Genomic DNA, 27700 nt, shown 5'->3' with positions numbered 1-27700 from the left:
TGCTGAAAAACCTTGAACAGATTCCTGTTTGCTGATATCACAAAAATACTTTTGGATGCCTACCATCAATAAAGCAAGCACCTCTGTGGTTTCTAAGTGTAAGTTTACTCTATATTCCATTATTTTAAGGCACTGACCTTGCGCACTCTGCCTCTCAAAAATATTGATCATGCACTGATGCATTAATATATAATGATTTACCCAATATTTTTGCATATAATGATAATTGGCAATATTGTGCATATATTGAGCATATTTCTTACATAAAACATGTGCACTGTAAATAAAAAGAGTTATTACAGTCAAGGAATAAAGAGATGAATTCCATAAAATAATTAATAAAACTATAAAACTTTAGATAATCTTTAGAAATAATCCAAAATCGATGAGCACCATGCAAGAAATCAGCATGTAATACACCAAAATGGAGTCGTTAGGTTGAGTTTCACTCACAGAATTTAGTCAAGCTTATGAGTGAATTATTTTGTGTTTAAGTGTTTTGAACTTACAATTATTCATAACTCAAGACACCAGAACAGTGTAATTAGATGATATGAACAGACCTGCTACACAGCCAACAAAGCCATTCCCTTGGTACCCTTCAGCACAACTGCAGTCAGAGCCATGGTTGGTGTTGATGCACACAGCATTATAAGCACATGGATTGTGAACATCACAAGGACGTTGACAAGAACGATCAATGCAGGCTTCAGTCAGTGGACAGTCATCGTTGCTAGAGCAACTCACTATACCAGGATAACAATCAAGAACACATATATGCAAGGAAAAGACAAACAACCTATTTACAGAAATATTAATTGGAAATAGACATGCTAAAGAATTTAATTGAATTTGACTGGTGTCAAACCCAAAAGGGCTACTAATGAACAACAAAAATTTGTCTCAGTACAAAGAATTAATGAGCATCTGCTGTATTCATAATTTAACTATGGCGATGAGAAAAATAAAAAATACATATCGCCAATACTTCAATTCAAAGATTATCCTAGATAAAGACTGCATCTGTTCCTGAGTTAATACTGCACCAATCAAAAACAATGTAAAATTCTAAAACTACCAAGCCCTGTACAACATCCTTTCAACAATCACACAATCATACTTTAAATGCCATGGTTAAGATTATATGTTCAGCAATTAAGTGGCATTAATGACAGTGCTTTAATAAATTTACAATATATCATATTATATTAACAAAACGAGAGAATCATCTATGGTTTACTGTTTTAGTTAATGAGACTGACTTCTCCTGAGATATAAACAGCGATTTACATCATCACACATAATTATATACAAAGAAAACATATGTACAATGTATAAAGCAAGGAAGTAATTCAGGATTAAATGCAGAACTTAAAAATGTTATTGATGATTCTCCCTAAACGTCGTTAGTAAACCTAAGTGCAAGATACACAGCACTTGTTGAAACCCATTTATCTAAACCTGGATTTGTTTATCACTTAAAAGATATAGAATATACATTACGAATTGTTTAACAAGTAAATATGCATGGTACAAAATTTGGGGTTGTATTTACAAATTTGGACAAAGAAAATGGTTTATCCTTAATGAATACATTTTCTTTTACATTTGAACTGAGCCTCTACAGTATATTATTATATTTCAATGGAACCTCAATTTTGGATGAAAAGTTTGTTAAATATTATTTGAAGTGTTATTTAAATATTTAATTTAATATTCATCCAGAAATAATTTATCTTTCCCATCTGGTTTTGATAAACTGGGTTTCACCTGTTTCCTAATGACTGATTATGATTAGTGGTCTTACATGGTTCTGACAAGAAGCACTTAACAGCAGGGTTGCCCTCATATCCAGAGGGGCAAGTGCACACAGGTCTATGTGCCTTGGCCTGGCACTTCGCAGTAGGAGCACAGTTGTTAGCAAACGAACATGGGTCCTGGCATAGCGCCCCAAAACAGGCCTCTATATCCAGGCAGTCTGTATCCGATTCACATGGACTGGGAGCCTTGGGCGTCCCAGGGGGAGCTACACAGAACAGTGGGGCAGGGTGGGCCATGTATTAGTTGCCTGGTTAACTTTGCACTACACTAATAAGTTATCGTTATGATTAATAATGACTGCATGATGATTATTTGCTATGCATGGTATGACCCTTCCTTGGCACTATATTTTATATATACATATATTTACAAAAATCTGAATACACATGTAGATGAAGTGATTTAACTCAGTAGACAATTTCTTTTCCTCTATCAGATATGTTATATCAAGTACCATAACTGTTCTGTTTTGTTTTAAAAATTTACTTTCCCACTAAAATACATAATATGAATGTTAGATAAAATTGATATTATAACCTCTGATGTGTACAATCAATGTGTAGTCAATTATCTAGCATAACATTTCATAACCAACATATCTGTGAAAGAAATGTATGATTGCCCAGGAAGAGTCATATTTATTTTTAATCATTTAAACAGCAGGAGAATTCAAAGAGGACAGACTGTTAAACTAGAAGTAGAAATAACTGTTATTTCTGTACACAGAGTATGAATATTTGTACAAATTATATTCTAGTTTCAACATTTAATAGAGTAGAGATTGGTGCTACTTTATTTATAGTGCTACAAGAGAAACAGGCTATTTCTATTTATTTTACATTTGCAACTATACAACATCTACGAGAAGAAATTATATATATATATGATAGTTAAAATGACAGGTAAAGATAAGAAATGAAGAAATTATAAAATAACTTTACATTTGTAAATATACATTATATACACAAATATCTTGAAAGTGTAAATTAACTTATTTTGGTCGTTAAGTGTTGGGTGTAATGTATACCTCTTTGGCAATCCTTGCTGGCATCTCCGGAATGACCCAATGGACAAGTGCAAAGTCTAGAATGGTTAGAGACTGTGCAGAGGGCGTTATGAGCACAACTGCTTCGCTCCGCACAAAGGTTCACGCAGAGACCACTTCTGCAGGCCTCTGTATCTGGGCAATCCTCATCACCAGAGCAGGGTCCAAGTGTTGAGGTAATTTCAGTCTCTGTTGTAAACTCACGACTTGTTTCAGTAGATGTCTGTACTGGTTCTGTCATAGATTCACTCATAGGAGTTACCGTAGTAATTTCTCCAATTGGAGATACAGAAATACTATCAGATGTCAGTGTAGTTGTGTTAGTTTCACTAATGTAAGTAGTCACAACAGTGCCTGCAGAACTAGTCGTTTCAATGGAGGCAGAAGTCGTTTCACTTTGTTCAAATTCAGTGATGTCAGAGAAAACAACAGTAGATGGTCTAGTAGTATGTGATGTCATACCTTCAGATTCAGTAACAGTGGTTACTTCTGTATTTGGAAAGACAGATACAATTTCGGTAACAGTCGGGCCAGTTGTACTACTAAATTCTTCCGTAACATTGGGCACTTCTGTTACAGGAGCAAAAACACCTTCAAATGTAGAGCTTTCCTGACCTTCAGTAACTGTAGGCAGTGTTGTACCAAAAGTAGTAGTCACAACTTCAGTAACATAAGGTGATTCAGAGATTGGAGATGATATACCCTCTGTGCCTTCACCTGGAAACAAACTTCCTGTAATACCCATTATTACCGTTGTTGGAAGTGAAGTTGGATTCTCAGTAGTTGCTTCTCTACCCAGGGAAAGACTCATCTCTACTGTAGCATTCTGTGCTTCTGCTATTACTGAAGAAGTTTGTCCTTCTGCGCTTGGAGTAAAAGTCGTAACTTCAGTAGCAACTGGCGCTCCAGTGTTAGGGAGGAAAGTCGTACCTTCAGTAGCGATTGGTGTTTCTGCGCTTGGAGGGGAAGTTATACCTTCAGTAGCACTTTGTGTTCCAGTGCTTGAAGGAAAAGTTATATCTTCAGTAGCACTTGGTGATCCTATGCTTGGAGGGAGGGTTGTACCTTCAGTAACACTTGTTGTTCCTGTGCTTGGAGGGAGAGTTGTCCCTTCAGTATAACTTGGTGCTCCTGTGCTTGGAGAAGTTATACCTTCAGTAGCAGTAGCACTAGGGGCTTCTGTCTGTGGAGAGAAGGTTATACCTTCAGAAACACTTGGTATTTCTGTGCTTGGAGGGAGAGTTGTCCCTTCAGTATAACTTGGTGCTCCTGTGCTTGGAGAAGTTATACCTTCAGTAGCAGTAGCACTAGGGGCTTCTGTCTGTGGAGGGAAGGTTATACCTTCAGTAACACTTGGTATTTCTGTGCTTGGAGAAGTTATACCTTCAGTAACACTTGGTGTTCCTGTGGTTGGAGGAGAAGTTATACCTTCAGTAACACTTGGTGTTCCTCTGGTTGGAGGAGAAGTTATACCTTCAGTAACACTTGGTGTTCCTGTGGTTGGAGGAGAAGTTATACCTTCAGTAACACTTGGTGTTCCTGTGGTTTGAGGAGAAGTTATACCTTCAGTAACACTTGGTGTTCCTGTGGTTGGAGGAGAAGTTATACCTTCAGTAACACTTGGTATTTCTGTGCTGGGAGGAGAAGTTATACTTTCAGTAACACTAGGTGTTCTTGTGCTTGGAGTGAAAGTTATACCTTCAATAACTCTTGGTGTTCCAGTGCTTGGAGGAGATGTTATACCTTCAGTAACTCTTGGTGTTCCAGTGCTTGGAGGAGATGTTATACCTTCAGTAACTCTTGGTGTTCCAGTGCTTGGAGGAGATGTTATACCTTCAGTAACACTTGGTATTTCTGTGCTTGGAGAAGTTATAACTTCAGTAACACTTGGTGTTCCTGTGGATGGAGGAGAAGTTATACCTTCAGTAACACTTGGTGTTCCTGTGGATGGAGGAGAAGTTATACCTTCAGTAACACTTGGTGCCTCTGTGCTCAGAGGAGAAGTTATACCTTCAGTCACACCTGGTGCCTCTCTAGATGAAGGAGAAGTTATACTTTCAGAAGCACTTGGTATTTCTGTGGCTGGAGAAGTAATACCCTCAGTACCACTTGGTGCTTCAGTGCTTGGAGGAGAAGTTATTCCTTCAGTAACACTTGGTGTTTCTGTGTTTGGAGGAGAAGTTATACTTTCAGGAGAATCTGAAACCTCTGTAGTTGAAGGAGAAGTTATACCTTCAGTAACACTTGGTGTTCCTGTGGTTGGAGGAGAAGTTATACCTTCAGCAACACTTGGTATTCCTGTGGTTGGAGGAGAAGTTATACCTTCAGTAATACTTGGTGCTACTGTGCTTGGAGAAGTTATACCTTCAGTAGCACTTGGTAATCCTCTGCTTGGAGGGAAGGTTATACCTTCAGTGACACTTGGTGTTCTTGTGCTTGGAGGGATAGTTATCTCCTCAGTAGCACTTGGTGCTCCTGTGCTTGGAAAAGTTATACCTTCAGTAGTAGTAAAACTAGGCGCTTCTGTCCGTGGAGTAAAAGCTATACGCGTGGAAGTACTTTGTGTTCCTGTGCTTGGAGGGGAAGTTATACCTTCTGTAACACTTGGTGTTCCTATGGTTGGAGGAGAAGTTATACCTTCGGTAACACTTGGTGTTGCTGTGGTTGGAGGAGAAGTTATACCTTCAGTAACACTTGGTGTTGCTGTGCTTGGAGGGGAAGTTATACCTTCTGTAACACTTGGTGTTCCTGTGCTTGGAGGGGAAGTTATACCTTCTGTAATACTTGGTGTTCCTATGGTTGGAGGAGAAGTTATACCTTCGGTAACACTTGGTGTTGCTGTGGTTGGAGGAGAAGTTATACCTTCGGTAACACTTGGTGTTGCTGTGGTTGGAGGAGAATTTATACCTTCAGTAACACTTGGTGCTTCTGTGCTGGGAGGAGAAGTTATACCTTCAGTAACACTTGGTGTTCCTGTGTTTGGAAGGAAAGTTATACCCTCAGTAACACTTGGTGTTCCTGTGTTTGGAAGGAAAGTTATACCCTCAGTAACACTTGGTGTTCCTGATGTTGGGGGAGAAGTTATACTTTCAGTAACTCTTGGTGCCTCTGTGCTCAGAGGAGAAGTTATACCTTCTGTAACACTTGGTGTTCCTGTGCTTGGAGGGGAAGTTATACCTTCAATAACACTTGGTGTTCCTGTGGAAGGAGGAGAAGTTATACCTTCAGTAACACTTGGTGTTCCTATGGTTGGAGGAGAAGTTATACCTTCATTAACACTTCGTGTTCCTGTGGTTGGAAGAGAAGTTATACCTTCAGTAACACTTGTTGCTTCTGTGCTTGGAGAAGTTATACCTTCACTAACAATTGGTGTTCCAGTACTTGGAAGAGAAGTTATACCTTCAGTAACACTTGGTGCCTCTGTGCTCAGAGGAGAAGTTATACCTTCAGTAACACTTGGTGTTCCTGTGCTGGGAGGGAAAGTTATACCTTCAGTAACACGTGGTGTTCCTGTGCTGGGAGGGAAAGTTATACCTTCAGTAACACTTGGTGTTCCTGTGCTTGAAGGAGTAGTTATTCCTTCTGTAGCCCTTGATGCTCCTGTGCTTGGAGATAAAGTTATTCCTTTGGTAATGCTTGGTGTTTCAGTACCTGGAGACATAGTTTCACCTTCAGTGCTCAGTGTTCCAGTACTTGGTGGGAAAGTTATACCTTCAGTGATGTTTAGTATTTCAATGCTTTGAGAGGAAGTTGCACTTTCAGTGATACTTGGTGTTGCAGTAGTTGGAGAGACAGTTACACCTTCAGTGAAACTTAGTGTTTCTGTGCCTGGAGAGAAAGTTACACTTTCAGTAATACTTGATGTTTCTCTACCTGGGAAAGAAGATACATTTTCTGTGATACTTGATACGTCTTTACCGGAAGTAGAAGTTGAAGCTTCTAAGCCTTGAGAGGAAGAAATACTTTCTGTAATATGTGATACTTCTGTACCTGAAGGGAAAGTTACACTTTCTGTGCCTGTTGAGGAAGCCAGTGTTTCTGTGCCAGAAGGGAAAGTAACAACTTCCATGGTACTTGGTACTTCAGTGCCTGGACCTTCTGTGACTCTTGATGTTTTTGTGCCTGAAGGGAAAGTTGCACTTTCTGTGATACTTGGTGCTTCTGTGCCTGGAGAGGGAGTAATACTTTCCATGATACTTGGTACTTCAGTACCCGAGGGGGTAGTTACACCTTCCATGGTACTTGGTGCTGTAGTGCCTGAAGAAGACATTATTCTTTCAGTAATACTGGATACTGTTGTACCTATAGAGGAACCCATACCTTCATCAGCTGTTGATATTTCTATTCCTGTAGAGAAGGTTATCACCTCAGTCACATTAGGCATACTTGTGCTAGGAGGGGAAGTTATATATTCTGCTCCAGTGAATGTTTCTGAGCCAGGAAGAGAAGTGACTACTTCTGTCATGCCGGGCACTTCACCGCTTGGAGGCAATGTTGTAATACCCTCAGTACCACTCGGCCCTGGTGTGCCTGGAGTGGTAATTGCATACTGAGTGATATTAAATGTTTCTGTTTCTGGTGGGGAAGTTACAGTTTCAGTAATTCTCGGTGCTTCTGTACCTGGAAGGAAAGTTTCTCTTTCTGTAACAATGGGCGCTTCTGTGGTTGGAGCAAGTGTTCTACCTTCTGATGTGATGAATGTGTTTGTTTGTGGAGATGTAGGTGCACTTTCAGTCATCATGCTTACTTCTAAGCTTGGAGAAGTGTCACTTAATCCTTTGGTCACTGCCTCTGTTGTAATTACTGCATCTTGGGCAATAGTACTAGATGTCTCTATACCAGCGAATGAGGTGGTTGTAAATTCAGTCTCAGTTAAACCGAATATCTGCGCACTTGACATAGTGGTAGCAGGCAGGTTTTCACTTGATGTTTCAGGTACCTGAGTAAATTCTACTCTTCCCTCTGGAGTACTAATTTCTTTTAATGTTGAAGTATCCATTAATGAATCTGAAGATATATTAGACATCAAAGTAACTCGTTCTGTCACAATATTAGGTGGCTGTGTTGATGGTATTTCAGAAATATTAGTAAACATTTCTGAAGTTATTACAGATCTTGTTGTCTGCTGTGTAGATTCAGATGTCATTTCACTCTGAAGAGATCTTGTAGTAGTTTCTATGGTTTCAGGTAATGTGGTCAGGACTGTCAGAGACGAAACTACCTCAGAGACTAGTGGTACCGGTACTGTAGTGGCAGGTTCAACAGATAATTCAGTCTGAGTCTGTGTTACAAGTGTACTTTCAGTAATAGGAGCCTGAGTCTGTGGTTCTGTTTGTGTTTCAAATGTTGGCATGGTCTCCAAGCTTGACAGTGTGGGTGTCAGAGATGTACCAGATTCCGGTGCTTCCGTTACTGATAGAGGGTGGAAGCAAAACAGAACAACAACAATTACTAAGCTAGTAAGTGCAGTAAGAAGAAGTAAACTTTCTACAAAGAAATATACAGAAGTAGATATATATATATATATATATACAGATATGGTCAAGACCAATTCAGCTATAAAAATGACCACAATTAATTAAAAAGTTAGGTCATTTTCTACCCATTACATTGAGGTCATTTTTACAGTGAATAAATTAAATGCCAAACCAGATAATTTTAATATTATTATTTATTAAATGAATGAAAACCAAACAATTTTAGCTCTTAGTTAAGTAGATAGGGAAAAAGAAGCAGAAAGAATATAACACAGGAAATGGGCTTAACTAGTATTCCAAGTTTATGCTCTTAAAATCAGAAGCTACAGGAAGCAAAGCAATGAAGCATGATGCCTGTTAAATTACCATCACCTTCGAACCAGATTAGACCATACACCAAATCACACACTCATCTTCACAACATTCTACAAGCTATTAACAGCAAGCATGTATTGTACCAAAATATTTTCAATGTATGTTCAGAAAAAAATGTTCTAATATTGTTTGCAACTTAATACAAAATTTCAAAGCACTAAAACATTGTACTTCATAAATATTCTTGCAATTAATAGTACCAATAACTTATTCTCTAAGTTGCTTTCCATTTACCTAATTTAAAAATATTTAAACTGTGAAATAAATTCTTTTTATTGCATCATTCATTATTCATAAGAACATAATAAAAGCACAGCCTGTGTACCATATCTTTATTTTCATAAGTTATTAAAGAAGGATGCGTAGACATTGAATCATTGCAGTAAAGATGTCACCCATCATGCTCTTAACAGTGGACATTTTACCACTGAACCTTCAAGCCATGCTGTTTAAACAGGAACCCATTATGAACACTCCACTCACATAAGTGCACCCCATACAGGCTTACAGCACTTAAACATTATGATTCAATAATGCATGTGAATATCAAAATTATATTAATATAATTATTTTTCTATATAAAACAGTTATTCAACATGCAATGATCAAGTGAATTGCTTAAATATTAGCTATTATAATGAATTTATCCTCATCATAAACAGCTGCACATCTTGGGAAATGAATGGTGTTCTTGTTATTGTTGCTTTGCCAAGGCACTGACATCATTAGTCCCAGTTTTACAGGTAAGATAAAACACTGAGTGAAAATTTGAAATTGAGAGACAACCTTGGATTCAAGTCCAAGAAAACTGATGACCATATCCCAAATTAAAACACTATTGAAGGACACATCTTGATTTGAATCAGAGAAGGTAAATTTTCTTTGAGACAACTCTTTAACCCTTAATTAGTTGCACAGTTTTATTTTGCTTTTCATAAGCTTTGCAGGCAACAGAGAGAGCCACCATGTCGTGTCTGAGTAAGCAAGACGTAAAAACTATTGTAAAAAAAAAAAAAAAAAACATTTCAGAGGTGCCAACCTTTGAAGTGGATTATCAGTAATCGCCCTCCGCCCCCGACAAAAATTTCCAGTCAAGTCCAAAGCACACTCCTTCCTTCTTAACAATGACACCCATTTTGCCCTTCCCTCTAGCAATCTATTTGAAAGTATATCATATTGCAAAATTGCACAATAACATTTGCACACAACCTGTTAGTTCTGTCATAAAACATTCCTTGTAGCCTTTTCTCAAGCAGCAGCTGCTTTTCAGTGTAGTTGTTCTTGAAGCATCGTTCCCACTGTGATGGCATTTTCATCTTCGGAACCATACGCAATTCCAGTGCTGATGTCGCTTAAGGTAAGCCTCACTTCTTTATCAATCTCTCTGTCAACTGTCAGGTACACTTAATACAGCAAATACAACATTATTGAAGGAGAAAAGCAGCTGAGCTCCTTCATTCACAATTAATTTTACAACGCTTCTGGGTAGCAAAAAAAAAAGTCATGATCGAATAAGTATCGTTGCCAACTCACAAGCATTGAAACAAGGACGATTTTACAGAAAGGCTCGAAAGGATTAAACATTTTTCCATACAAAATTATTTCTTCGTGATAATGTCAGCTTTTCCGTAATAATTTCTCCCTATGACCGTAATTCCGTAATCGTGAGGTGAAATCTGTAATAAGTACGGACAATCCATAATAGTTGGCACCTCTGACATTGCTATATTCCATTTCGCCTCCAAAATTACAGAATTTTCAGTTTTCTAAGTGATATACGCATGATAGGAAAAGTTTGCTTTCTTAATAATTCACCAATAGCAATTGACTAGAGTTCATTTGCTGAGGATGATATTTTCCACATTATAGAAAGCTCTCCAAGAAATGTACTGAAGTCATTTTAATTGTGCACAATTTCATCATCAACATGCAATGGGTACTGACATTCAGATGTTCATTCCTCCTTCTTTTAACAGAATCACAACACATCTAAAACTTCTCCTTGAGCATGACTGAGAATACTTTGGAAAAGCAGTGCTGTGACAGAAGAGATAAGATAATATGGGAGATTTGGAAGGTGGACCCTATGCAGGCCATTCCCTTCTCCCAGATAATGACAAGTACTTAGTGAATATCAGACGAAAATTTGACTCAATAATATTTCTTCAGATTTTCTCAGGAACTTTTCATGTTTTCGCACAGATTAATTTCATCTTCTTTAGAGACGTTGACTGAATTGAGTGTCATTCACATCTTTAAACCATTAAATTCTATTACTACATAACTCATAATATGTTTACAGTTTCACTTTGAAAATTATCAAAAGAAGTTGGAAGTATCTAAGAGTGAGAAAACTTAAAAAAAAAAAAAAAAAGTCCCTGAATGTTTTAATATTTTGATAGATAAGGGATTTAGCTTATAGTTGTATGAATAGTATACTATGCGAAAGTTGCAGATAGGCTTTATGACAGGTCTTTTGATGATATGAGAACTATGGGAAATTAGTCAAAGAGAGTTTCCAGATTATGAGAAGAATACAAAAATATTAAACAGAAACACATGGTCATGAAATAGAAAAACATGTGTGATCTCACTCTTATAAATAATATTTACAGTAATTCCACAGACAGGATATACTCAAGATAGGGGGTAACTGATAAAGAAAAATGAAAACAATATTCATAAGTAGATGTTATCAGAGAACCATACAAGGCAACTTAAATGCTGAACAAGAGTATTTTTTGACGTTTTACTTGTTTTGCTGAAAAACAGTGTACGTGCAGAGAAATAAATGAAAGATATAATCAGACGGCATATTTCATGTGAAGATCTCCACATACCAATCACTTCTCATTCATTATCTAATATTAAAAAGATTCTCTACAACTGCACAATAGCGAGACTGAAAAAAATCTCTCTTACCAGATCGTTGCTAAATGTTGCCTTACTGTATCCTGAGTGGAGTGCACAGGTGAAATTGAAAAATAATTATCCATTCCCATCTATCATGCTAGCAAGACTCTCGACTTCAAGACCAACAGAAGTATGATGAAATAAAAGTTACATAGCTTCTATGATGAAATTTGTTAATATTCTTTAAGATAAGTAGGATATCATGCCACAGACAGTGCTCATATTGCAACATCAATTCAAACAGTAATTAAGCACAGCACTGAAAACTACAATACTGAACAGTTTGCAAGGATGAAATATATGACACACTGCACAGTAACTTTCAATGTCAGCTTATATCAAGATACACTGGTTCTGAACAGTGGTGATGCGTTAGTTTAAATTCAGGCAAGACAGGAAGATGAAAACGATGAAAGAAATATCAGTATGACTATTGTCATAATTATCATCATTTGACAGTCATTGGTAGAGTGCATTCTTGGTGTGTACAAGAGTTAACAAGAGTGAGATTCACTATAACATAACTGATACAACTTAATATGCTATGCTTCTATATCGCTTACAGCAAACTGACGTATAGATTTTATTTTATTTTTTAATAGTTTTCAGTAAAGAAGGGAATGGACAAGAGCCTTTATGTTGGTGTAAATTGCATCATAAGTAGTCAAAATCCATGAGGTGTATAGGATAGCAGTAAAAATCCAATCCTGCAGTAATGTTCCCATGGATAATACTCTCTCTTCATTCTTGAAGGAGAGTACTCTAGCCAGACAGAAGTAATAGTCTTGTGTGAATACTGTAATGCATCGTTCTGAATGATCCAAAGAAATGCTAGGCAAATGCTGATCTGAGCTGGTTATCTTTATCTAGGGCAATTTCAAAATTTCAAACCTAGAAGCAAGAGATTGTGTCTTGATGAGCCTCATGTAGAAAAAAATAATATTAAAAAAGAAGCTGTGAAGTTACAAATTGCCCACGGACTAATTAATTATGTTAATAAAGATAAAAATTCTTCTGCAGAAGGAAAGAAAATGTTTATGGCAGATGCTCTTTTGATATGGAATTAGATGAGGGGAAGTTAATTCCCAGTTTATAACTTAATTCTGTTGCAGTTTTTGATAATGTATCACATCATAATATGACAAGAGATAAGTCTTAATCCAAAGAAAGAAATCAAATATAGTAAAAATAAGAAGTGCTTATTGTGCTGAAATGTTAAGTCTGACATTGTTCAAATTAACAAAAGTTACAGAAGCCTAGACTAATGAAATACACAGTTGGTTGTAGAACCTTGAGAACATACATAATTTCATCTACAACCATATCTGAACACTGTAGATATATAGCTGAATGTCAATCATTGTGTTGTAACTAGGAATACAGATTTTAAAACAAAAAACTGTAATGACACTGCATCAGGAAAAGTTTTATTTCATGAGGATATGAAAAATGGTGTTATTTAGCCAACATGTTAGAAAAAAAATTATTAGATGTGAACATCTTTATGCTGACACCATGGGCAAGATGATTATTAATTGTAATAGTAGTACTAATTATGTTCAAAGTTATATGGCTAACACAGGTTATGAAACCTCATGCTGCAGAATTAGCTGAGTGAAGTAGGCAGTAAATTAATTAACTGTAAGTGTATGCTCTGCTCAATATTCCACAATGTCAGCCATAGTTGATGTACTCAGATAATTATAAATCTAGTGACACAGTTCTCTTACATTTAGATAGGTACTGATCAACTGTGCCAGAATCTGATACTGCAACCTTGAGCACAGAATGTGTGCATTTATGAAATGTTTCACAGAAGACAACTAGGACCATGTGTGATTGGTAGAGAGTGGGCAGAGTGTTTTCAAAGTCATCAAACAGATGGATTAATTTGATAAATGTCTACCAAACATTTCCTAGCGCTTCACCACTGTTCTCCAGATAGATTCAGTCCCCAATGTTGTTTAGCATTTAAATTCAAGTCATTAGTATTAAAAGGACACTAGCTCACTAACACATTTTCACTAAAAATAAATGCTTAATAAAGGGGCATAATTTTATGGTTTTTACTAAAATTAAAGGAATTTCCCTTATTCTTTAAATACCATATATTTTTAATATATTTCATTAACTAAAAATACACATTTAATATATTTACAATATTCCACAACTCAAACTTGAAACTGAAAGAGTGAGAAGAACTATAGACTAAAAGATAACCAGAGATGTGTTGCTATTTTACTTTCATTCATGATTATGTCCAAGGAAATCTTGAAGTGTGAATTTAACAATGGTGTGCATAGAGCAGATGTGCTGGATGCTGAACCAACATAATGAGCTTTCCATAGATATACGGTATGAGAATTTATTATATAATTATGACTAATCTCTTTGTCTATTACTTCCATGACATAAAATTTTAGATATTATAATACATTTTACTTATATCACATGAACCGACTTAAAATAAAATATTTTCTAATATATCCCTGTAATAATAGAAATTTTAAAATGTTATCACTCTGTCTTACACTTCTTGAGACTGATAGAAATACCAATCAAGAAATCATGACACTTCATTCAAGTTCTCCCTTAGTTTATTTTTGAGTGAAAATTTGAATTAGAGAGATGTTTTAATAAACATTTTTCATGAAAATGTATTTCTTATCTAATCTACCCAGAGAAAATTCTTGAGCAGGACACAGTCTGCTACTTCATCAAGACTTATTATCTTCTAGAACTACTTATTATCAGTCTACTACGCATTAACAGCTCACTGATTTAGCAGACCCATGCAGCATATGGTAAGGCATCAGTCTGTAGTGGAGTGGTAATTACCACATCTCTACTCAATACTCTCCATTATTAAATTCCCTAAGTAAAACACTTCTAATAATAAAAAGGAAGAAATCTTATCAGAATTTTTCAAGAAGTACTTTACAAAAGGAAAAGATGAGGAAGAGGAAGACATTATTTGCAAAGGAATGTATCAAACAGAAAAGATAGAGAATTACTGGTTGGATGTAAGGCACATGTTGTTAGCAAAGATGTTCCTCCTCCTGTTGTTATTAATAGGATGATGCAAATCCTGAAACATAATAAACTAGCAAGCATAAATCAAACTACAGTATTATATGAAAGTAATATTAATTACTTCCATTTTTAAAAAGTGTTAGAATTGCATCAGTTAACCAAGTAATTAAATAGAAAATTATCAATAACAAAAAATGAGAGAAATGCAAGAAAACCTGACTATCCTCTCCTACTGTCTACAATATTTAACAGAATTAATCACATCACCCCTCTCAATTAACAGAGCATTAAAAATTAACTAAGCATGATATAAAAAAGAATTGAAGGGGTTTAATAAAGCAACTACACGGGTATTATATCACACTAAAAATTTCTTAGAAATGATTTCCACCAAAAGGCTTCAGCTGGTTACAGTCGATGACAATATTAACCCCTTTACTCGGAGGTGACCTTCGAAACATTCTTCAGCTTCTCTCAGCCTTGGACTGATGATGGTTGTGAAGACACTGCTGACTTGTTAGTGCATTAAGGAAAGACATGGCAAATAGGAAGGAATATCAAGGAATTTGGTACTATGTGTTATAAATTATAAATCTTACAAAATAAAACAGCAACACACCATTTGTCCCCTCTTTCATTAATTTTAAGTATGCTAAAAATATCAGATGAAATTTTGTGATCCTACCTTTGATACAGGCACCTGTGGTAGGGTCACAAGACATACCAGGAGCGCAATGATCACAACCAGTTGTTGTTCCTGGTTCATGACCTAAAGGAGAAGAATGTTTTTATACAGAGATAGAGTAGACAGGCAACTGAAAATTAATGTAATGTCATCCAAGAATTCCAGAAAATCTTGTAGTAGTATCATTTCACCATGGAGTTCTGTCAGTTTCCAGGACATATAAGAGTTAAATACACAATGTAAGTGTTGGACCTCACATCCCAAATTATTCTGTAGAGCATTTCTCATGATCTCAGTTAAATTGCTGCTCTAGAGTGATAGCAAAATGTGTGATGATGATGATGCTTATTGTTTGAAGGGGTCTAACATCTAAGGTCATAGGCCCCAAGCAGAAGAGAGTAGTGAATTTTAGATTGAAACTAATTTCCAAGCAGTTTAAAAGTTAAAATTATATTACCTACTACACATGGGATTTTTTCTAGATAAAACACAAAGAAGCATGTCTACTCTAGTGTCTAAATATCACACAGACCAATTAAAGTACGGTAAGTAAACTTTCTCTGCTTTCAACTTGCATATACTGTAGATTTCCACACTTACTCATAGGTATACAATGGCAGCCATCGCAAGTCAGTCCTCGTTTACAATCTGAAGTTTTCTGACACTGACACACTGAAACCAGAAATACAAATGATATCAAAATAAATTAGGATAATAAGTATCAAAACCCATTAAGTAGCTTACGATACCGAACCAAGAGAAAGGGAATTCATAATAACAAAAACTTTTATTACTGGCTTTGAAAAGATAATTAGAAGAAAATTTATAAACAGCATATCTGTACAATAACAATTTAAACAGTCCATTGGTCAGTTAGCTCAAAACATCAATTAGTGGGACGAGGAGAGTTGGTAATTAATCATAATTTAATGTAATCCTTAAAAACTATATGAAGCTTATATTATAATTCTATCATCCTTGCTCTTCATCAACAATATGCTAATTACATTATGTGCCAGGAATGAACACTCATTCATATGGGTGTGACATTCCATAGCAAGGGAATCTTCAACAAATATTTCCTAAAAATAAAAAGAACGAGTTCAATATAGGCTACTGCTAATTCATTAGATACATACTTCTACAATAGCAAAGCAGACTCCACTCTGAAATGGTTGAAATATAAACACACACAGAAGAAAGAAGCTACTAAATAATTTTCATGAGAAGTACAAAGTAAACTGCTTTAAAGGAAAGAGGAATCTGAATTATACTGTTACTGTGAAAGGAAGTCAATTTTACTTGTTAATCATGTGTTATTTACATTAAAAATTATTTCAATTGTAATTTTTATTTTTTATTTTAATGTCCTACTGTAAAGTCTACTTAAATCTCACCCCTAATACAACTGTTCCTGAATTCATATGCTCTTGCATTGCAAACTAAGTCACATTTGAGAATTGCATTAATTCAAATCAAAATATATTTCTAAAGCAATGGTAATCAAATGTTAGGAGTTCCATAAAATAAGATTAGAGAGATTATAGATTACTTATAGAAGTATACATAGTATTCTCTTACTACAACACCAAAATGAGAGATCTTTCAGTCATTAAATCTAATACATACCACATTTTACAAGGACATTTCCTTTAGTACAACGATCTTGAACACTCTCTTATGTTGTACTAATATGAATTATCAATATAACTACAAAGAAAGAAAACTAGAAGATGGCAAGGCAAGGCCTTGGTAGGAGTCAATCGTAGTGAGAGATTATCACATCCAAGTGAAAATAGTATTTTAAATATCTCTACTATCAATAAAAATGAGATGGCATTTGTTTGTTTGTTTCTTCCAGATAAGCTCGAAAACTACTGGACCAAATGAGCCAAAATTTTAGCTTTAAATCCTAAGTCATGAAAGGGATAATTTTGATTCTGATATATTTCATAATTAAAAATTGTGGGGGATTTTACAGTGGTATGCTCCAAATTTGGGTAAATAAAATAAAAGATAAACAAAAAAATGAAATTCCACAATGTGGCCTGGAAATTATTATTTATTTATTTATTTTTTTACAAGAAATGACATATGCATTTTCCTCGTAACTCTAATGGTTTTCGAGAAAATTCAGCCTTCTTGTGTTCTTGGATGCAGTCACCTTCTCTAATGAATAGGCTACTCATATCGCATATAAGTAAGGGTGACATGAAGCCATGTTCATCATCATTCGTGTAAAGTCGTCGTTCATTTGATGACAGGCCACCTGTAAAATGAGCGTGCCTTTCTGCAGAAAGCATTTGGATGTTAAAGAGTGCTAGGCACGCTTTTCCATATTTGAGAATGCTGTGGACTGTAGTTTATTTATTCAACCATTTTCATTATCATCATCATATTATATTTACAGTCCATGTTTCTATCTTTTAATAATGTGTAGGTTTAGGATTCATATTTAGTGGGTTTATAATTCACATTCATTTCACACCATTATCATAGTCATCGTGCTATATTTATGTTCTGTGTTTGAAAGAAGCCCGCTTGATGGCCATGATTGTTAAGGTGTGAAGTGTATATCATCTGACACTGTAGTTAGCTGGTTCCAGTCTTGTTAATGGAAAAAATGTCACCATCAGAATTTTGACCGGCAGGGTAGGAGAGGTGGTGGTATACAATTTGTCATCACCAGATTGCGTGTCAAAAGCCCGGATTCAATTCTTAACTTCTCCATAGTGGTCACATGGAGTAAGGGCACATGATGATGTTGATGGTGATTCACGCACCGTACAGTAATGTTAAGCCTTGAGCAGACCCCTTGATGTTATTCGAGAGTAGATTATATGCTGATACCGGGTTTCACCTTCTCCCTACTTCATTAACATCAACCCACACCCAGACATGCAGGTCGCCCATGGGTGTCAAACAGAAAGATCTGCACTAGGTGAGCCGAACATGTGCTCGGACACTCCCAGCACTAAAAGCCATATGACAAATAGATAAACAGATCTTTTTAATATTGTGTAGGTTCAGTATTCATATATAGTAGGTATAATTTTCATATTCCATTTTTGTCTATTCTTAGAAATCATATCTCTTATTCAGTTAATTGTATTATTATATTCTTTACAGCCTCCCATTTTTATTTAACGTCAAATCTTTCTAATATTTTATAGTAAGACGTGGTGTGACAACCATGGGCCCTAAGCTGAGTCTGGCATTGGTGCTGCTTACTTGTGCCAGGCTCCTCCTGTAATCTTTCCTGTGTGACCACCCTTCACCAACCCTTGTCCTTTACTGACCCCAGTAGTATTGGAGCATTCAAGTCCTAAATAGCCTTTTATTTTCCTACCTTTCATAAATCTCCCCTTTTCTTTGCCGATACCTTCATTTGTCAAAGGTTCGCATTCAAGGCCTAAAGCGGCTTGCATTTTCACATCTTTCACGGCTCTTCCTTTTTCTTTGCCAATACCTTCATTTGCCAAAAGCTTGGATTTCACATTTCATTTTATGCAGTCCTCAAATTCACATCTCTTATTCAGTTATTTAATTTATATATATATATATATATATTTTTTTTTGGTGTAATGTGGCGTGACAAACACGCGCCCTGAGCTGAGTTCAGCATTGGTGTGTCACTTGCTGATGCCAGACTCCTCCTGTAATTCTTCCTGTGTGACCTCCCTTCGCCATCTCTTGTTATTTTCTGACTCTGACGGTATTAGAGCATTTGACGCCTAAAAAGGCTTTCATTTTCCCACCTTTCACAGCTCTTCCCTTTTGTTTGCTGTGCCAAAGACCAGCGTTTCCATTCTGTGCATCACACCAATACTATCAGACTTGCCATTCAACTTCAAGAGATGCCAGTTCCCTGTCAGACTGTGGCTTTGCAATGCCAATAAACAAGTCACAAGGCCAGATACTGAAAGTAGTTGATGATGATGCTTGTTGTTTAAAGGGGCCTAACATCTAGGTCATCAGCCCATATGAAGGTAGTAGGACTGCATCTAGAGAACCAACGCTTCAGTCAAGGCCAGATTCACATGACGTGTTCTCGAGTGTCGAGTGGGCATAAACTTTAATACTTATGTACCCGATGTGGTGGTATATATTGTCTACAAGAGCGTATACTTGCAGGCCACCTTAATTTAAACACTTTAACCCTTGACAGTCCTGCATAGACTAACAAAACATCAAGTTTCTTGGATCCACATATATTTCAGATGCCTTTTGAATAGAAAGCCTCCCATTTTAAATTTCATAGCTCTCTCAATGTAGAGGGGTTGTAATTTTGGTAAGAATGATCCCCCACACTTCTTTGTGTAATAGTACGGTATGGCCGAAGTTACCTGTGAAATTAACACTATTTCATTTAAAAGTGATTCACGAGAGCCTTATTTAATACTTCCACTAAATATCTGGAGAATAGATTTCCAGACACTTGCCTAAAAAGCCAAGATTTAATACAGGACACAAAACAGTCACTGTGGCCATAGAATAACAGTTTGTTTCACAACAATACAGACCACACTACTGAATTAAATTTAGTTGTTGTAGCTAACTGTCCTAATGAGAAGAAAAGTTGAACATGTGAAACAGTGATACTGACAGATCCCTGTATTAGTTCCTGATTGCACTATTTAAAATTAATGGTGTTCTCAATTTCTAGATGGCAGTTGAGAATAAGTGACTTAGGATTGGAATGGCCTAAGTTTCCTCAGGTGGACAAAGTAATCCCAACAGATGGTACAAGGAATATTGCTGTAAAGTCCTGATTTACTGCCATGCGACTTGTGTATCTTAGGTCCATTGAAAAAAGCATTGAAGGGTCAGCGCTTCTACTTGGACATTGAAGTCACGGAAAATGTTCACAACTGGTTCCTATCTTGGCCAAAGGAGTTCTACGAGCAGTTATTCACTGCTGAGTGAAATATTCAAACAAATGCCTGCATGACTTTTGAGATTAGTTTTGAGATAAACCTTGTTGATTTCATTCTGTGGCCTCTGTTCCATTTTCATTTGATCAGCCCTTATACAGGGCAATTCCAAATGATGGACCCGATTTCATAAATTTATTCTGTGAAATCTAATAAACATATCGTAATGTGAGGCATGTGCTAAGAACGGTAAATTCTCAAAGATTTTTCAGTCATATCATAAGTGTTCTATGTGAGCACCTCGCATAACACGACATACATCAAGCCGATAGTCTATCGCCTGCCTAAACTTGTGTAGTGTGTCGCAGCCAATCTCTGCAATGGCTGCTGTGATGCGGGCACGAAGGTCGTCCAATGTTAGTGGAAGAGGTTCCACTACTTGATGGGGATTAGAAGTTCCCCAGATCCTTACGTTGTGTCTATTCACAGTCCCGGAAAAAAAGTCGCTTCATCACTGAAAATTACCCTTTCGGAGAACCCATCCCCTTCCATTAATGCAAGAAAATCAGCACAGAAGGACGCTTGAGCAGCATAATCAGTGTCTATTAAGGCCTGCACCAGTTGCAAGTGGTAGGGTTTCATTCGTAAACGTTTCCGCAGAATGTGCCAAACAGTTGCCTGTGGAAGTTCAAGTTGCCTCGCTGCCCGGTAGGTGGACTTCTGCGGACTCCACACGAAACTGGCACGAACACGTTCCACTGTCTCTTCCCCGGTCAAAGGACGACCAGTTGACTTTCGCTTACAGATGCAGCCCGTGTCTCTGAATTTTGCATACCACGCACGAATGGCTTTTCCAGTAGGTGGGTCTCTTCCATACCTGGTATGGAAATGCCGTTGAACACTAATCACAGACTTGTTTACATGGTAATCAAGCACACAGAACGACTTCTGCTCTCCAGCCGCAGCCATTTTCTTTACTCGCTACCTGCGCGCTCGTAATGGCTGAAAATGAAACTACGTGGGATGAAATCTAAGCTCAACTTTCTTTGTGCATATCTCAGAGTATGATATGTTCATTAGATTTCATAGAATAAATTTATGAAATCTGGTCCATCACTTTGAATTGCCCTGTATTTCACTTATGCGTACATGGAAGCTGTCTTATTTCCTGTGCTGTATTAGCGCGTGTGTGTATATATATATATATATGTTATTAACTAGTATAAGTATTGGGAAATGTGTCCTGATATTTGAAATAAGGTACCACCCCAACATTTTTAATATAGTAAAAATGAGGAAACCTTGATTGCTGATAAAAGTCACTGTGCCAACTGAACCACAAAGCAGTATCTCCCTATCATCATTGGCTTTGGAAGAATTTAAAAAATATAATGATATAAAATGAACTTTGTAGTTGGCATATATATACCAGATGGCCTGTCCTCCCCTTATTATCTAGTTTTGTGATATCCAACCAATAATAGATTTCTCCTGGTCAATATTGCTCTGCATCCAGCCGGTATTTCAGCAATGTAAACGAACCATGGAACTAGTACAGGAAAAACAAATATCCACAATTTTCCCACCCAATCCTATGGGCCATTGTACAAACATGTGTTTTATTGCTCCCTGAAATAACACATATACCCACAATACGATCAAATTAATAGGTTATGCCACATGATCTGTAATGATAGAAAATGAAATGAACACCATAAAATATGACTGAAAACTCTGCAACGGATATTAACTTTTGAGGTGGAAGGGCCATATATCATGTATGTTTTCTTTGTGGCTGAGTAGGTAATGAGCTGGTTGCCTGTGTTATCTGAGTATCGGTAGTGTAGTGGTTCAAATCCAACCTTATGCGACTTTCTTTTTTTTTTTTTGAATGACGTATTGTGACCCATTGTATCACGGTCACAGTGTTTACTACACCAACATTACAGCACTTATTTATTCACTCATGATGTATTCCAGAGATGAGTATGCTAATATATTGCAAATTTATGGAAACAAGTCATAATGCATTTGAGTCGCAATGCCTATATCATGAGTGGTTTCCTGATAAAAAATTGCTGACTACCAATATGTTCCAAAACTTTGAAAGAAGATTGCTGTCAACTGAGAAACTTCAAAGGGTACCTCCTGTTAAAAGGTGCTTTTATAATGTCTCATCCAGGTGAAGAGGCAGTTTTGGATGCTGTCCAGAATAATCCTTATATTAGTACTTGGACACTTGCATGACAGACCGACATTAACTGGTTGCCTGTTATGCAAATATTGCATATCAATACATTTCACCTGTACCACCTGCAGTTACACCAGCAGCTCCACGGGCGTGATTTTGATGATCGAGTAACATTTTGTCCATAGACATTATGCAATACTACCAATGATGCAGGCTTTCTTTGTCACGACTCCTGTTTTCAATTTAATCTTGATTTCACAACAATGGCACTGTGTATTGGCAAAATGTGCACTATTGGAGTGCAGACAATCCCCATTGGGTTAAGACAGTATGCATTTCAAGTGCAATGGTGTGTAAATATCTGGTGTGGGATCTTGGGCGACTACCTAATTGGGCCACATTTCTTTTACGGCCACATGACATGAGCACGCTACCTTTAGTTTCTTCAAAATAAACTTCCACAGTTGCTGGAGAAAATGCCTCTGCTTGACTTAGTACAAATGTGGTTTCAACAGGACGGGACCCTACCTCACGGATAAGTGATTGCCTGGAACCATCTTCATACTTCATATCCTAATAAGTGGATAGGAAGGGAAAAACACTTTTCTTGGTCCACCAGGTCACCTAATCTTATGCCACCTGACTTCTTCATGTGGGGTCATTTACAGCAGGTAGTATATGCACAGGAGCCTGGAAATCCTGGTCATCTTTGGAAACTGATCACAGAGGCATGCCACGATTTTACACCTCACATTATAACGAGCGAGAATGTCTTTGCAACGTCATGGTAAAATCTGTATAAACCAAGGTGGCCAATATTTCAAATACTTGCTGCGCTGAAGACCATCATGTCGTAGTCCAACCTGACTACGTAACATCCAATAAAAACTCTCCTTTCCAGGATCAAATAAAAATTAACTCGTAGGAAGCACGGGGGGTCGGCGTTGTAGCAGCCTGTGAATTGAACTGTTTCCTGGCAGCTGGGCTCTGTAAAAACGGCAATGCATAATTTAACCACCTTAACTATGGTGAGCCATGACATATGACTGGCATGTATGGAATCTATTTGTAGTCCTAACAGACACTTCGTGTCCAAACGTAAGGTAGTCTTATTCGTAGTTGTGATTGTTTTAAACATTCATTATCATTTAGATCATGGAAATAACATTGACACTAATGATTTCATCTATGTTATCCAGCATGAACTAACAGTATTGCTGTTGTACTAAGTCAATATAGGATCAAGTACCAATGTTTTTAGGTTGGCTATGATACATGAGTTTGTTGGGATGCACGAGTCTAGTGTCAGACCTAAGACGAAACGCTGGTTAATAGAGCAAATGCCTGAAAAGCCTTACATCTGATCTGTTTTTGACAAGCTCTATTGGTAAAAAAATCTAATTCCCTCCATGGGATCTTAGAATTTTCCATTCGGAATTGCTAGATGGGCAATAATTCCATTGTGGAGATTTATCTCCCGTATGCAGTTATCAGACTGTGCCTCTTATAATGGGCTTCTGATAAGTTCACCTGCATACACCCCAGTGTCAGTGGATAGGGTCTGACACATCCCACTCTGATGAGTCTAGTGTCAGATCTAAGACGAAACGCTGGTTAATAGAGCAAATGCCTGAAAAGCCTTACATCTGATCTGTTAATCCGTTAATCCAATTTAAAGGAGTAAGTGTATCTACATGTTACTAGGACTAGAAAATACCGGACCTTCCTTGGTACTCTCAATACTCTCTATCCTACTTATTGCCCAAATACTTTTAATAACATTAGAATCAGCTGTAGCAATTATCCAATCATATATTTTTGCTATCTTAGCCACCCTTTATTCTAGAGAAGTAAATTATGGTAGCACATTCAAATCACCCATATCATCATTTCACTTCAATTTCACACATGTAAAGATAATGAATTTAAAAGTAAAATTTCAAAATCAAAACTGTCCATTCAAATGGAAACATTCTTCTTTTTAATTCAGCTATATCTGAGGTCACTGGATTTTTCAGATGAAGATATCAAATGAGGATCAACCAGGATTCAAACCTCAGTCTTCTGGGTGAGAAGCCAGCGGTTAAGCTACTGAGATAATCTGCCCCCTCCCCGCAAGCTGTTCATTCAAATAGGGTAATATCTACATTTATAACTAAGACTATTGAAGAAGTTAGGTAGTGTTCTAAGGGTTTTTTTTTCTTTTCACTTTCTCCAGAAATTTTTCACCATATGTGCAGGGAAATACCACTCTGTACAACAGAAATCTCTATTCTTTTTACAATAAGCTCATTCGCATTTTGAGCCATCCATTACTATGTCTGTATGTGTCACTTTTAAAGGAAAGAGTTAGTTGGACATTTATGAAATTTATAAATCTATACTAGTTATTTCAAAGGAGAAACTGGACTACCATCATTATATTCACTAATTTAAACATAAAGAGGAAATTTGGAAAACAGGGTTGAAAGGACAACTTTTGGTACCCACCCTAAGAGATTTTTCCTTGAGCTCCCCCTCCACACTTTTCATGCGTACCATGCAAATTTTGAAATGGTATCTTGTGCACAATCAGAATATAATTCTCCAATTCTAGTCCCAAATATTGCATAAAAATGTACACAACATAAAATTATACGCATCCTGTTACACACACAGTTTACCATGAATAGTTTACTGTTAGTGTTATATATTTCAAGGGTAAATCATCCATATAACTGTATATTACAACCTCTTCCAAATTCAGGTTATACTTCAGGAAGACAACAGATCTATAACAGTGTATTAGAATATTATGGAACTCCTAGAATCTGATGTACCATGGTTACAATTAACCTCAATTTTTGTATCTTAGTCACTGATTCTGATACTGTTGAAAGTAATATATAACCTCAGTGGCATCCTTAGATGATTGACCTAAAGCCTCCACCTGGCAACCTCAACTGATCGAAAGAAATTAAAGTAACATGAAACCTTGTATTATAATAGTGGTACTCATTAAATGTACAACAGTGTAGAATAGAACACACAAAATAACATTCAAAAGTACAATTCTCAATTTGTTTATGACAAGGATTTTGAAGTTCCCTCAAGTATTTCTAGAGAATAATTTTCTATTACAGCCAAGTCCTAGTTGAGGGGCAAACACAATGGTAATCCTTGTTCGTGTACATTATTAATACTAAAGATGAACACTATGATACGTGTTTCAAATTCTTGATTTTCTTTCAACAGAAACCAGAATATATGAGATTTTATTTTAGAAAATTGTGGTGAATATTTATTAGATTTTAAAATATGCCCATAATAATGTAAGGAAAAATTAAATACCTCCCCCAGAGCTGTATTGATAGCATAAACTGAAATCTTTCCTAACCTTTAACACAAACTGGTTGGTGATCCTGTACTTCACACTCCTGTTGTGAGCTGCAAGGATTGGAAACACTACATGGATTCTTACACATTCCTCTGATACAAGCTTGCTGAGCTGGACATTCAGCATTGCTGGTACAGCTGATCACTGTTGAGGGAAATGCTAGTTATAATCATATCTATTAATAGGTGTACCGTATATTAAATATGTGAACGTTATTTGATATTAATTTAATGAATTTTCATAATTAAATAATTAAAAAGGCAAAAGAAAGGAAATATTACTGCTGTTTATCTCACTGAAAACACCTTAATTGAAATATTTTTAGGTTATTTAATTCATGACTGAGACCTACAATTCACAGCAACAAAATACTATGTAATAAACAGAAAGTTAAGCAATCTAGCTGGAACAAAACAACATAAGCAGCCCAATGGTTAATTGCACTACACTAAGTAAGCTTCAATACAGCATTTCTGTAAATTAGTTCTCAAACAACAAATTTGGTGTAAAAATGTTCACACAAGGGTCGAACAATGCCAGCTGCAAACCTCCACCATGAAACTGCCCACCATTCCATAACCATCCCAATGATATTAAACATAATGATGAGAAACCAGGTGAAGTTGTATATACAAATTTTATAAAATACAGAAAAATCCATCTCATAATGAATAGAATAACAGAATTTAACACATAAATAATTCCAGTGCAGTGCTTTTTGGGTTATATGTACAACAAATGTCCTTGCATGAATTAATTTAAATTGTTTTTTAGTAACAGGTTAGTGAATACTGGTATTAGATACATGAAATATATACATATGTACAATATTTGCTATACACCTATTCAACACCTGGTTCAACATGAATTCAAGGCAAAAGAGAAACTCGAGTTGCATTTTCAGTTTTAGCCGCAATGTAGTACCAGTACTGCTATTGCAAAAGCGAGCTCTGCGGCAAAGGTTACATGAAGCACAGTATGCTCTGTAATACAGCATAAGTGTGACAATCATTTCATGCAACATAAGAGTAGACCCTTGCTGTACCCACGTGCACAGCCTTATCTTTTGTTTTCAGTATAGAATGATACAAATAAGATGCATCAAGAAATCTTCAGGGTCACATTGGATGATACAAGGCCTATTTGTATTACCTAAAACATACTAGGCAAAGAAGAATTCTGAATGTTGGGAAGATGTCGGAATTTCTAGCTGAATATTTTAAAGATTTCTTCTCTGATGTATTCTTAAAAGTATGGTGAATTATAGAAACAAATTTTTTGGTTTAATAATTGCATTATATATGAAGGGCATAAGTTTCCAAGATTTTGTATATCTTATTTTTTTAGTTTGAAAGAACAGTGTAACTCGCTTTTAAAATTAGTTGAATTCCATACAGACTTGATTATCCATTTTAATCAAAGGTGTGAAGCTAACGTTAATCATAAACAGTGGATTGATCATTGACTGTTAAATAGGTTTCTGGTTGTTGCTGGCAGTTGATATAGTAAATGTGATTCATGAAAATCATTCAAACGATTCCTTGAAACTTCCACTGTCTTGATTGAGAGAGTACACAGTAAGAAATACTTTATCAAAATAATGTAAAGTGAAACTTTTACTATAGTATTAAATCTTGATGTAGAAATAAAAAAATATTGAATAATGAGAGACAAAAGCCACTCACTGCTTTGAATAATCAAGTATATTTGTGACAATAATAATTAAGGGCAAATAATCAAGGTAGAGGGAAATCAAATTCTTTAAAGTTTGCATAGGATTGTACAGCCTATAAACAGAATGGAAAACTCTAACCAATGGACCCATGTAATTTATTGATGTTTGTTTGTACCAATGTAAGCAATGTAATTTTTTTCAAGGGGAATAGCTAGACAGAATTTGCAAGTATAGA

At 36.3% G+C, this 27700-nt stretch overlaps 1 protein-coding gene across 1 annotated transcript in view; it reads right to left on the bottom strand.

Moving 5' to 3' along the window:
* The window catches only part of dpy (dumpy), a 562668-nt gene that overhangs the window by 309217 nt on the left and 225751 nt on the right, over positions 1 to 27700 (bottom strand). Inside the window, 3 exon segments of the mRNA XM_068226068.1 lie at positions 573 to 746; positions 15350 to 15433; positions 25791 to 25934. Of these exon segments, the coding sequence (XP_068082169.1) occupies positions 573 to 746; positions 15350 to 15433; positions 25791 to 25934 (402 nt within the window).

The sequence above is a fragment of the Anabrus simplex genome, chromosome 2 (assembly GCF_040414725.1).
Source record: "Anabrus simplex isolate iqAnaSimp1 chromosome 2, ASM4041472v1, whole genome shotgun sequence".
Classification (NCBI taxonomy): domain Eukaryota; kingdom Metazoa; phylum Arthropoda; class Insecta; order Orthoptera; family Tettigoniidae; genus Anabrus; species Anabrus simplex.
This window is presented reverse-complemented; position numbering and strand designations above follow the sequence as displayed.